Source organism: Rhinolophus sinicus, linkage group LG06 (assembly GCF_036562045.2).
Source record: "Rhinolophus sinicus isolate RSC01 linkage group LG06, ASM3656204v1, whole genome shotgun sequence".
NCBI lineage: Eukaryota > Metazoa > Chordata > Mammalia > Chiroptera > Rhinolophidae > Rhinolophus > Rhinolophus sinicus.
The window spans coordinates 160,069,476-160,080,969 of record NC_133756.1 but is presented as its reverse complement, the minus strand read 5'-3'; the positions used below and the strand labels follow the sequence as shown (position 1 = coordinate 160,080,969).

At 53.0% G+C, this 11,494-nt stretch overlaps 1 protein-coding gene across 1 annotated transcript; it reads right to left on the bottom strand.

Annotated features, from left to right (window-relative positions):
• Positions 1 to 3,446: 3,446 nt before the first annotated feature.
• On the bottom strand, positions 3,447 to 10,033 carry ARL2 (ARF like GTPase 2). The gene is made up of 5 exons (XM_019737936.2): positions 9,874 to 10,033; positions 6,852 to 6,962; positions 6,596 to 6,758; positions 4,783 to 4,863; positions 3,447 to 3,929 (listed from the first exon to the last, which is right to left on the bottom strand). Exons 1-5 carry the CDS (start codon positions 9,936 to 9,938, stop codon positions 3,795 to 3,797), a joined length of 555 nt encoding a protein of 184 aa, XP_019593495.1. The 5' UTR covers positions 9,939 to 10,033; the 3' UTR covers positions 3,447 to 3,794.
• Positions 10,034 to 11,494: the final 1,461 nt, after the last annotated feature.

Genomic DNA, 11,494 nt, shown 5'->3' with positions numbered 1-11,494 from the left:
GGATCTTGAGTGAGGGACGGTGCCTGACAAGGGGACCAACTTGTTTCTGGATGTGTAAAGCGCCCCTGAAACTGTTTGTTTGTTTGTTTGTTTAAGATTTTATTGGGGAAGGGGAACAGGACTTTATTGGGGAACAGTGTGTACTTCCAGGATTTTTTTTTTTTTTTTTAGAAGGATTTTTTTCCAAGTCAAGTTGTTGTCCTTTCAGTCTTAGTTGTGGAGGGCGCAGCTCAGTTCCAGGTCCAGTTGCCGTTGTTAGTTGCAGGGGGCACAGCCCACCACCCCTTGCGGGAGTCAAACTGGCAAGCTTGTGGTTGGGAGCCCACTGGCCCATGTAGGAATCGAACCAGCAGCCTTTGGCATTAGGAGCACGGAGCTCCAACCACCTAAGCCACCGGGCCGTCCCCAAAAGTGTTTTTATATGAGCAAGAGTGACTCCATTTTGTATGAGCATGAGTAACTTCGTCTTGGGCAGAGTGCTGTGGAAATTCCCCATGAAGACAGAGAAGTAAACAGCCACCAGATGGACAGTGCAGCTGTGCGGACTGATAGAAAACAAGTCTGTGAGGACTGATAATATGATGTCCTACGGCTCTACTGAAGTCCGTAAGAACCCAGGACTTTGACAGCTCAGAGAGCTGGTCTCGACCTAGAGGTGACCACGCTGCTCCTCTGCCCCAAAAACCTGCTTGCGCTGTCAGACTCAGACCAAACCTCTGCTGGACCGACCTCCGGGACAGCCGCCCTGCACACCTGATTCTGATTGATTCTGGGACCAGTTCATTATCAAAATACTTTACTATTAATAACTTGTTACTGCTATAATGATGGCCATATTGCTATGATTATATTGTGATATTGATGTTAAGGAGACTATTCTCCCCACTGCATTTTCTGTGTGAATAAATGAACATGTTGAAAGGTACTAGTCCTGTGTGTTTGCCTTAGTTCTTGCTCGAAGCCCTGGTTACCGCGGAGGCCTCAGTCAGTGCCAGGTAGATCCTGAGGGTCTGCAAGTCTCAGGGGTTAGTCCCACTGCCTTGCAGGAAGAGACTGCAACACGATCTGTGAGCCTAGCAGATGTTCGTGACACTGGAATACAGTGTTGGCTGTGGGTTTGGCCGCCCAGCCTCTGCAGCACAGTTTTCCAAGCCTGGATGTCCCACCTCCATTGGAATGCTGCGAGTTCCCAACATCCTTCCAAGAAATGTCCTTTCTGCTGAAGGTAGTTGTAATCTTGTATCTGGGGCAGGCCATCGAGGACCCTGACTGTACCATCACCAGGTGTGAAGCTTAAATGTAGTCGTATGGGAAGCCCTTAAGCATCATGGCCAGTCTTGTCAGTAGAACGCACATGTGTGGGTGCTGTATGGCCAGTCTCCAGGAAGAAGCACAAAGCAAAAACCCCATCAGACTCTTGGGAGCTTGGAAATGAGGTAGTTCATCTGTGAGGTGTTCCGGAGGAGGCTGAGATGTGATGGCGTCCCCTCACACTACACACACCTGGGCTCCTCTAAAGACCCCCTTTAGACATGGTTGCTGCTCTCCAAAGCTCTCTGGGCAGGGCGGTGGCTCCAAGTCTCCTTCTCCGTCCATCATTACCTCCCCTACTTGACCCAGCAGCTCCCGAGTCCCCCTTTCCACCTTTTTTCTTCCTGTCCCCTCCAAGCTCTTTCCTGTGTAGATCAGTTTAGCCTCTGGCCTTCTCCACACCACCAACTCCACCAGTTCCATCACCAGGAGAAGCAAACAGAAGAACCGTGTATTTATAGAAGTCATGGGAGAAGGGAAATCTGCAAATGCACAGCTGCAGGGGGCCTGCTCCCCACATTCGCACTGGGTGTTTGACCATGTGATGCAGACTCTGCCACAGCTCAAATTCCCCATTCATAGGCCTTTGTGATGAGTATAATAACCTCATTATTTCCTTGTCTCTAACCATGCAATTCACATTTTAAATCAAGGATGCTGCTTCCTAAGGGCCCCCAGGAGGACTTGAACACTGGGGTGACTCACTCGGGACAGGATGGCTGAGTTCACATTATTTGGATCTGCTTGAGCTCCTACTGGTTCATATAATGATAATTACAGCTAACATTAGACACTGCTTAAGGCACACAAGACACCCACCCATTTGGTCCTTGCCCCAACCCTAGGAGGCAGGTGCCATTATCGTTCTGCAGATGGGGAAACTGAGGCACAGACAGACTGGGCAACTTGCTCAGCATCACCCAATGCGTGGCAGAGCCGGGGTTTGGCTCTGGAGCCTGGGTGTGTTCTCGGTGTAGGGTTTGGGAACGTGGGGATCACAGTGTCTGTCTTGCAGAGGACAGGGCAGGCGGTTCTAATTTTCCACACTGAAGGACAGTTGATGTTCTAAGGTTGTCCACCCAGCACCTGTTTCCCTTCTTCCACCCTAACAGCCCAGATTTTGCACAGGTCTCTACCCCGCCAAGAAGAGATCCTAGTGCCAGTTTAGGAGTAAATCTGGTTGTCTTTTCCTCGCCTTTCCCTTCATTAGGCCCCCTCTCCCTGGCGTTTGAATTTTGAGCAGAGACAAAAAGTGAAAGCGGTTAGTAGGACATAGTGGCTAAGTGTGCTGGGTCCAAATCCCAGTTCCCTCACTTCCTAGCTGGGTGGCTTTGAGCAAGTCACATTACCTCCTGGAGGCTCAGTTCCCATGTGAATGGGATACTAAGATCTGTACTGTTTAGCGTCTTTTTTTTTTTTTTTTTTTGGGGGGGGTCTTTCTCAAATGTGACTGAGCAGCGAGTGCTTTGAACAGAACCCTGCAGAGTAAGTTGGGACAACAGCAGGTGGCCCTGTGAAAATATCTATCCTGCCACCCTGGGATGGCCCTGGTTCCCATCCTTTTCCAGCCTGGCCCCTGCTCTAGAGTGCCCTATAGCCTTCAGGGAAGGCCCTTTCCCAGCGCTGCTCTCAGCTAGTCCTAGCTTGCTGCCCACATCTCCTACACCTGAGTCCTCACCCCTCCCATTTCCCAAGAGCCCTTGCTCTTCATTCCTCTGCTTGAACCAATGCTGCCTGGTACAGCTGTGCAGGTTGTCCGCTGCATGTGGGTTCCTGGCTATGACATGAAGTTGGAAGCTGAAATTCAGCCTATGTTCCATTCAAGAAGCTGTGAGCCCTGCTATGGGGGTGTTTCCTTTATCTAATCTATGTCTCTGAGGGTAGCAGTAGCTCTGGTAAACTTTCTTGCCCCTTCTTCTATCCAGAAAAGTTCTACTTATCCTTTACTCCCAGTTTTAATGTCACCTCCTCTGGGAAGCCTGCCTAGACTCTTCCAAGTGGAATTACGTGCACATCCCTTTGACACAGCAGCAGTAAGCCTCTGACTGAAATTCTATCCCTTTGTGTCCCCCACTGGACTGTGGGCTCTAGGTGGTCTCTCAAGCTATTCAATCAACAAATGACTCAGTCGGGAATCAGGGCAAGGAAGTTTATTCTCACAGCGGAGCAAAGGTCAACGCCCACAGCCTGGATAGCAGCAGAGGCAGCCCCCTGCCAGCCCCTGCCCTTGCCTCTTGGTATGGCAGCTGTAGGTAGGCTGGGTCAGGAGCCAGGGTGACAGCCAGGGTGGCAGCCCTCCCGCCATGGGAGCGAGCTGGCCACGGAGCAGGAGTGGGCGGCGGCGGCAGCAGCAGCAGGTTACTGAGGGGGATGGGGAGTGTTAGTCGGGCTGGCTGATTCTCATCCCCCCATGGATGGTGCTTGGTGAGGGCCTGGGGCAGGGGCTGGGGGATGGACTGTGAGGCAGGGGCATCTGGAGAGGCTCAGTCGGCCGTGAAGATGCGGCTGGAAATGTCGTCCAGGAGCCAGTCAATGCCAGGCAGCAGGTTCTCCCCGGTGACAGCGCTGCAGCCCTGGATGCACCAGTGGTGACTGCGGATGGAATCCAGTTCCAGGGCCTGAAATGGTAGGGGTGCTGGTGGGGTCCAGTGACCCTGCCCGACCAAAACTCCTTCCCTCACCTGGCCCAGGGGAAATCCACACCTCCTCAAGGCCCTGCTCTGAGAAGCCTCCCTTGGCCCCTGGTGAAGATCTGTCAGCCCCTCAAGGCACCCGAGCTCTCTGTGCATCACCATGCCAGCACTACCCCTTAGGAACAGAATCACAACGCAGGCTCCCAAGCATCTGCTAGGATCCAGGAATTGTGCTATGGGCCCTACAAATGTCCTCTCATCCATTCCTCCCAAGGACACATGAGCCAGGGACTGTGCCAGCCATTTTACCAAGGAGGAAACCAAAGCTCAGAGAGGTCAAGCAACCTGCCTAAGGTCACACAGCTAGTAAGTGGCAGAGCCAAGATTCTAACTCCACTCTTTCTCATTCTGGTGCTGAAGCTCTAGAGTCACAGTTAAGATGCAGACTCTGGGGTCAGGCAGGCCTGTGTTTAAATCCTGACTTGTCTACTTACTGGCTGTGTAACCCTTGGCGAGTTACCTAACCTCTCTAAGCCTGCCTCACCATCTATAGAAAGATAATAATAGTTCCTACCTCATGAGGTTGTGAGAACTGAATGAGTGAATCCATGCGAAGAGCCTAGCACACAGGACGCGTGCAGCACTTGGCCCTTATCCTGTGGGTGATCTATGTGCAGGTCAGCCTCCCTCCAGGCTGTGAGGCACCACTATGCCCGAGGAATCCCAGTGCCCCGAATAGGTCCTGCCACACAGCAGGGGCTAATAAATGCTTTTACAATAAATTAACAAAGAAATGTGTGCCTTTTCCTCTGTGAGCCTGAGCCAGGCCGGAACTCACCTCCCGGATGGCGTTCGAGGACAGGGCTCCAGGCAGGTCCTGCTTGTTGGCAAAGATGAGCAGGGTGGCTCCAGCCAGGCGCTGGGGGAGACAGATACAGGGGGATGGGGTCTCAGAGGGCAGCCCGGTTCATCTAACGCCCACAGCATCTGGAGTCGGAGACCAGCCTGGAAGGTCAGGGCAAGGCTCCCTGGTGGTGAGAGAGGCCCAAGTGGGGGACAGGCGGTGTGGACGCTGCCTGAAGCCAGGCACACATGGGGTAGAGGGAGTCCTGGACTGGGCCAGGGGCCCTGGTTCTAGTCCAACCACCACCCACTGGGCACCCTTTTCGTCTATTCAGATTCCTCTTCCTTAAAAGGGGAGAGGGTGATGGACAAGATGATCCCCTCACCCGCTGTGGTTCTAGACTGCTCCATCTGACATCTGATGTGCATAAACAGGGCGACTGTCCCCGAGGCCATGGGGTCTGCTGGAAGTGGCCTTTCCCTTTTCCAAGTTCATGTAGCCCTTGAACTATTCCACTGCCCTGACAGGACCCTCGTTCCAGTTATTTTCATATACAGTGGTACCTCGGTTTTTTAATGTAATCCGTTCTGGAAGGCTGTTCGAGTTCTGAAACGTTCGAAAACAGCCGACAGCTAGGCCTCAGGATCTTGCACTCAGCAGGAGCTGCGTGACATGTTCGACTTCCGAGGCATGTTCGAAAACCGAAGCTTTTACTTCCAGGTTTACGGTGTTCGTAAACCGAAATGTTCGTCACCGGAGACGTTCGAAAACCAAGGTACTACTGTATGTGTTGGTCCTGGGAGTCGCTCCATGTGGGTGGGTGGACCTAGCTCTTATAGAGGGCCTCGACGTGCCAGGCCTGGGCTTTTGACAGCCATGACCTCACTGGTGCTGCTTGACACCCCTGGGAGGTGGCTGTTATACCAGGTGACCATGTCCCTGTGTGCCCAGGACAGCCCTGTTTATGCCTGTTGTCCCTGCGTAATTATTAACAAGCCCCTCTCTCACTCTCAAAAGTGCCCTTGTTTTCACCTAAATGCAGTATAGGGAACCTGGATCAAATCCTTGAACAGAAAAAGGACATCAGTGTAAAAACTGGTGAAATCCAAATGAAATCTGTTGTTTTTTAAGAGTAACTTTCCAATGTTAATTTCTTAGTTTTGACAAATGTACGGTGATTATGTGAGACGTTAACCCTGGGGAAGCTCGGTGAAGGGTATACGGGGTCTCTCTTCATTATCTTTGCAACTTTTCTATAAATCTAAAATTTTATTTAAAGAAAAGTGTTTGGGCCAGATAAGAAAGATCACCCTACAATGCCCATCTCAGAGATGAGGCAGTTGAGGTTCAGAGAGGTTAAGTGCCTTGCCTGAGGTCACACAGTTTAGAATCTGACTCCTGAGCCAGGCTCCACTGCCTCCAAAGCCTCACACACTGACCTGCAGTCCTCCTCCCTAAAGCCTGATTCAAGGTGTGGAAACTGAAGCTCAGGGTGGTGACACAGTGACCTCACAGGGACGTGAACACAGATCTCAGTCCACAGCGTGTCCTGCCTGTGGCACCACGGGCCTCCCAGGACCAGGTATACAGGTTGTCTCTCTGTCTCCCCAAGGGTGCTGGGCATGTGGGGAGGGCTCAGGGAAGGAAGAAACCCTGCCATAGGTGTCTCTCTGGGGTCATGGAGCCCTCAGGGAATCTGCTGAGGAAGGTGTCCACACATCCACGTATGTGCACAAAGCATTGGTGCGTAAATGCAGGGGGAAGCCGGTTTCTCCCCCAGCCCCCCTCAGTCAGGCCCCCTGCCCACCTCTTCCACCAACAGGTTCTGGAGCTCACGCTGGCAGTCCTGCATGCGCTGGCGGTCGGCGCTGTCCACCACCCAGATGAGGCCATCGGTGCTCTCGAAGTAGTTCCGCCAGTAGGACCGCAGGGACTTTTGGCCGCCCACATCCCAGATGTTCAGCTTGAATCTGGGCAGGGAGGGGTGGCTGGCAGGTCAGCTCAGCCCCTCGCCCACCCTCCCCACCTGCTCTGGGCTGCCCGCCCGCAGGGACCCCGCTCACCCCCGGTGCTCCAGGGTCTTGATGTTGAAGCCCAGCGTTGGGGAGATGGTGTCAATGTCTTCCCCATTGAACTTCTTGAGGATGGTTGTTTTGCCAGCGTTGTCCAGGCCGCTGGGGCGCGGCCAGGTTAAGGAGAAACCCCCATGCTCTGCAGGGTGGTGACATCATCGCAGTGCCCCTCTCTTAGGGGACAAATAATTTCCTACCACCTATCAAAATCAGTGGAGCACATGCCTGACCCATATTCAGCCCAAGATAAATGTGAAAGTATCAAGAAACATATCTTATCATCTCCTGCTGAGCAAAGACTCCTTAATTCACTCCGCAATATTTATTGAATACCTACTCAATGCCAGGCCCTCTTCTGGTGCTGGGGGACCCCTGAATCAAAGTCCTGCCCGTGTGCAGCTTACATTCTAGTGCAGAGACAGTCGACAGAGTGCAAACCAAGGAGAAACAAGGTACTATCAGGTCCTGGTGCATGTTAGAAATACAAGGAGGAGGCTGTCAGAGAGGGCCATCGCATCGGAGGAGCTTCCTTCAGCTTGGGCGCCAGGAAAGACCTCTCTGAGGGTTTTGAGCTGAGGTCCAACCTACAAGGAGCCAGCTTTTTGAAGCATTGGGGGAAGAGTGTTCTAAACAGAGGGAACAGCAAGAGCAAGTATCTGGAGGCAGCGGGTGACTTTGTCTCAGGACTCTTCCAAACCCTGCTGCTGACTGAGTGTACAAACAAATGGGTGAGCTCACCAGCCAGAGAGAACCACCCTCCTCTTTCCTTCTAACACTTAAGGGGGTCTGCAGCTGGGAGGGGGGCCCAGGCCTTAGACTCAGCAACCTTTTGCTCCCCTGACTTGGGTGATTCAAACTAGTGACATGGGGGTGACAGAGCACCTCTCCTGAGACTCAGACTTAGCCCCTGATAATTGGCTGCTGATTATCCCCTCCCCCCAACTCCATCATTCACATTTCCTTCCCCACTGGGTCATTCCCCTCAACTGACACACTCTGGCGTCTCTCCCCCCTTAGAAGCAGCAAACATCATCCTCCCTATCCCTCTCCCCCTTACTTATTCTTCTTCCCCCCTTTACAGCAAATCCATACTCATGTGTCCACACTCATCCTCTCCACTTTGTCCTCCTGCTCTTTCTTGAACCCACGAGGCTTTTGCTGGCACTGCTTCCCTACAACTGCTCTTGCCAATGTCGGTCCCTAAGGACCCCCATGTTGCCTTCCAAGGGCTGGGCAATCCTCAGTCCTCATCCTTCGGCTCCACCAGCAGCACGTGACAGAGTAGCCTGTGCCTTCCTCCGCTCCAGGACACATCTGGCCACTCCTCCTCTCCCTGGCCTCCTGATCTAGGAGCACCTCGGTCCCCTCGTCTGTCCAGGCTTTTGATGATCTCATCTACAATCACAGCTTCAAATACCATCTTTATGCTGATGACTCCCAAATGCGTATGTCTCACCCAGCTGCTTCCCTGGACATTGGTCCCTTCTATCTAGCTGCCTAGCTGACATTTCTAAGATGTCTCAGAGCCATCTTACATGGCCAAAACTGAACTCCCACCTTCCCTTTGAACTTGCTCCCTGCCCACTTCTCTATCCAAGCAAATGGCTCCGCATTCTTCTAATTGCTCAGGCCAGAAACCTAGCAGTCATGTTTGACTTTGTCTCTCTCTCTCTCTGTCTCTCTCTGGTCCCATCCAGCAATTCCTGCTGGCCCTTCTGTCAAAATGCCCCCAACTTCCATCACCTTGAGCCACCATCCTATCTCATCCGCGTTACTGCAGTGGCCTATTCTCAGATCACATCTCCCCTCCGCACTTCTCATTTAAAGAAAAAGCCAAGAAGCGAAAGGTCCTACAGTGAGGCCCTTCGATCACCTTTCTGTCCTAACCTAGCACTGTCCTCCTGCCACACTGCCCTCCTTGACATTCCTTTGAAGACCCTCTTGAGTTCATCCTTCCAGGCATTTGCATTTGCTGTTCCCTTTGCTTAAACAATTTCCCCCAGATATCTACATGATTCGTCCCTCACCTCCCTGATTGTCCCTGTCTTCAATCAATCGTCACTCTTAATGTGGCCTCTTTAACCCCCTTATTTAAATGCATCCTCCTCCATACATATATTTTACTTATTTGCTTTGTTCACATCTTTCTCCTTCCAGCATTATATAATGTCCATGAAGGAAGGGGTTGTTTTTGTTCCCAGCCCCTAGGACAGTGCCTAGTACATAGTAGGTGCTCAAAAAATATTTATTGGATGAGTGAATTCTTCGTGCCTTTCAAAGAACTCTTTAAACAGACATGACGTGAATATTATTGGCGTTATTTGTGCACGTGTCTTCTCTCCCTGCTAGGGGAGCTGGGGGTGAGGGCAGCCCAGCTCGGACGGCAGAGTCCACACGGGGCCTGGCACAAAGCAATACAGACGCCTGCTAATGGGACTCGGAAGGTCGGCAGGACCCTCGGCCTACAACCCGTCAGCCAAACACCCCGGGGTCGTGCAGCAGCAAAGCAACAGGACTACTGGACCCACTGGCGAACGAACCCACCGAGGCCACACACGCCTCTCCCCGGAGCTGAGGGCGGTGCCCTCACGCCCCCGGGATTCCGACCATGAGGGCGGGGCCCGGGGCTGAGGCCGGCCCCCACGGACAGGGGGAGGAGGTTAGAGCCCAGGAGAACGGAGGCCCCAAGCTTGGGCCTGGCCAAAGGGTGGTGTGGGGTCAGAGTCACCTCCAGGACCCACTTCCCCTCTACACTGGGGCACCTGGTGCAGCCGCCGCGCCATTAGGCTCACACCTTTGCCTTGAAAACGGATTTCCCCCGCCCCGAGTCGATGGTACGGCCTCCTCCCGGGCCCCCGCCGCAAGTGATTGGTAGTCCCCACGTGCGTGACGCACAATGGGCAGTTGGGACGGGCCCGCCGGCCGCTCACCCTGCGCCCGGTAGGGGGCGCCTGGTGCCGCCTGCCCGGCGGGGCCCCCGCTACCCTGGCCGCTTCGGCGTCCGGGAGGATACAGCATGAGTAGTCGCAGCTCCCGCTCTTTTTGCTTCATCTTCTTCAGGATGGTCAGAAGGCCCATGGTCCCCGTAACCCCCTCCTGGCCGCCGTTGCTTCCTAGTCCCGGGACCCCTCGCCCTGCTCCTATTGGCTATCACGCCCACTGACAGCACAGCCTAGTGGCGGGCCCCTCGCTTGGTCCCGCCCTCATTCCCACGTGACCGCGAAGTCACCCATTGGTGCCTCTGCGAAGGTCCCTCTAGCGGTGATGGGGACTTCTGCGCTAACTCTTCACTAACCTGCGTTAACCCTTCGCATACCGAGGGCTTGAGGGACGAGAGCACCGCCATTCCTTCCTCCCCAGAACCCCAGGCTCAAATGGGAACGGAAACCTGAAGTTCCTGGATTGTGTTTTGGCTGCATAGGAAGTAAGAAGCGGCAGGAGTCAGAACCAACCGAGAGCCCCAAGATTGTTGATGAGTTCATCCTTGGGCCAGTGTAAGGCTCTGTGGGGACAGAGTCCCAGAGAGCAGTTTCCAGGCTCTTGGTCTCACGTGGAAAGGTGCTGGCTTGGTTATTAGATGGCCATTAGCTGTAATCAGATGGCCATTAGCTGTTACCGGTGAGCCATCAGCCACTAATATAACTGCCGTGGCTACGCAAAGGGGTTGGTTGGCAGAGAAGCGACATTGGATTGTGGCTAGCAAGTGTGGTTAGCAAGCAGATGGATTGCGGATCGTGTGGATCCTACTTCCTGTGTCTCACCTGGCCGCCAGCGAGAGGGGTGCAGGAAGACCCCTCATTGGGGTACTGGTGGATGTTTGCTTTTGTGTCTCAACCAGCCGCCATTGAGAATATAGTGGTATGACTCCCCTATCTATGGCTCCGTTGGTGTTCCTTTTCGGCCTCACCATATCCTGCGTTCTTGTGCGGGGAGAGGGACCAGAGACCCTGCATGACAGCTCTCTTCCCTGAAAACATGGTCCAGATCCTCCTCATCTTGGTTGAACCTAGGGTGTCATCCTGAACCTGCCAGTTACAAGGCCTCCCCCTTTCCCTGGCACCTGGAATCATAAAGGGAGGGCTGGAGTTTTCCATCAAAGGAGAAAATGCCACGAAGGGCGTTTTCAAAAAGTGATAGGGCATCATTGGGTTGTCCCAATTACCAGGGAGGTCCCTGTCGCTTAGAGGGCGGGGTACAGACCTGCACAAAGAATTATCCCACCCAATGTGCCCATCATTTGTCTATTAAGAAGCACAAGTCTTTCTTTTGCAGATGAGAAAGTTAAGGCTCACATGGTGCTTAGCACCATGACAGGCATATAGTAGATATTCAAATTTTTGTTGTTGAATGAATGACTTTATCCAAGAGGTTGGTTCTTTACCTTAGTGGTCAAGTCCAGAAAATAATGAGGAAACTGAGGCCAGGGACTAGGCAGAGTGTACACTCAAAAAGGTGAGCCTTATTGTCTTATTTTGAGCCCTTCCTCCAGCCTACTACAGGGTAAATGTGAGTGGGCAACACAGAAGGTTCTAATGCTCGGGGAAGTCAGGCACCAGCTGAAGATAATGGCTAACTTCTGTGTGACTGTTTATAAAGCGCTCCACGTTTTCTACTTCATCCTCCTGACAACCCTG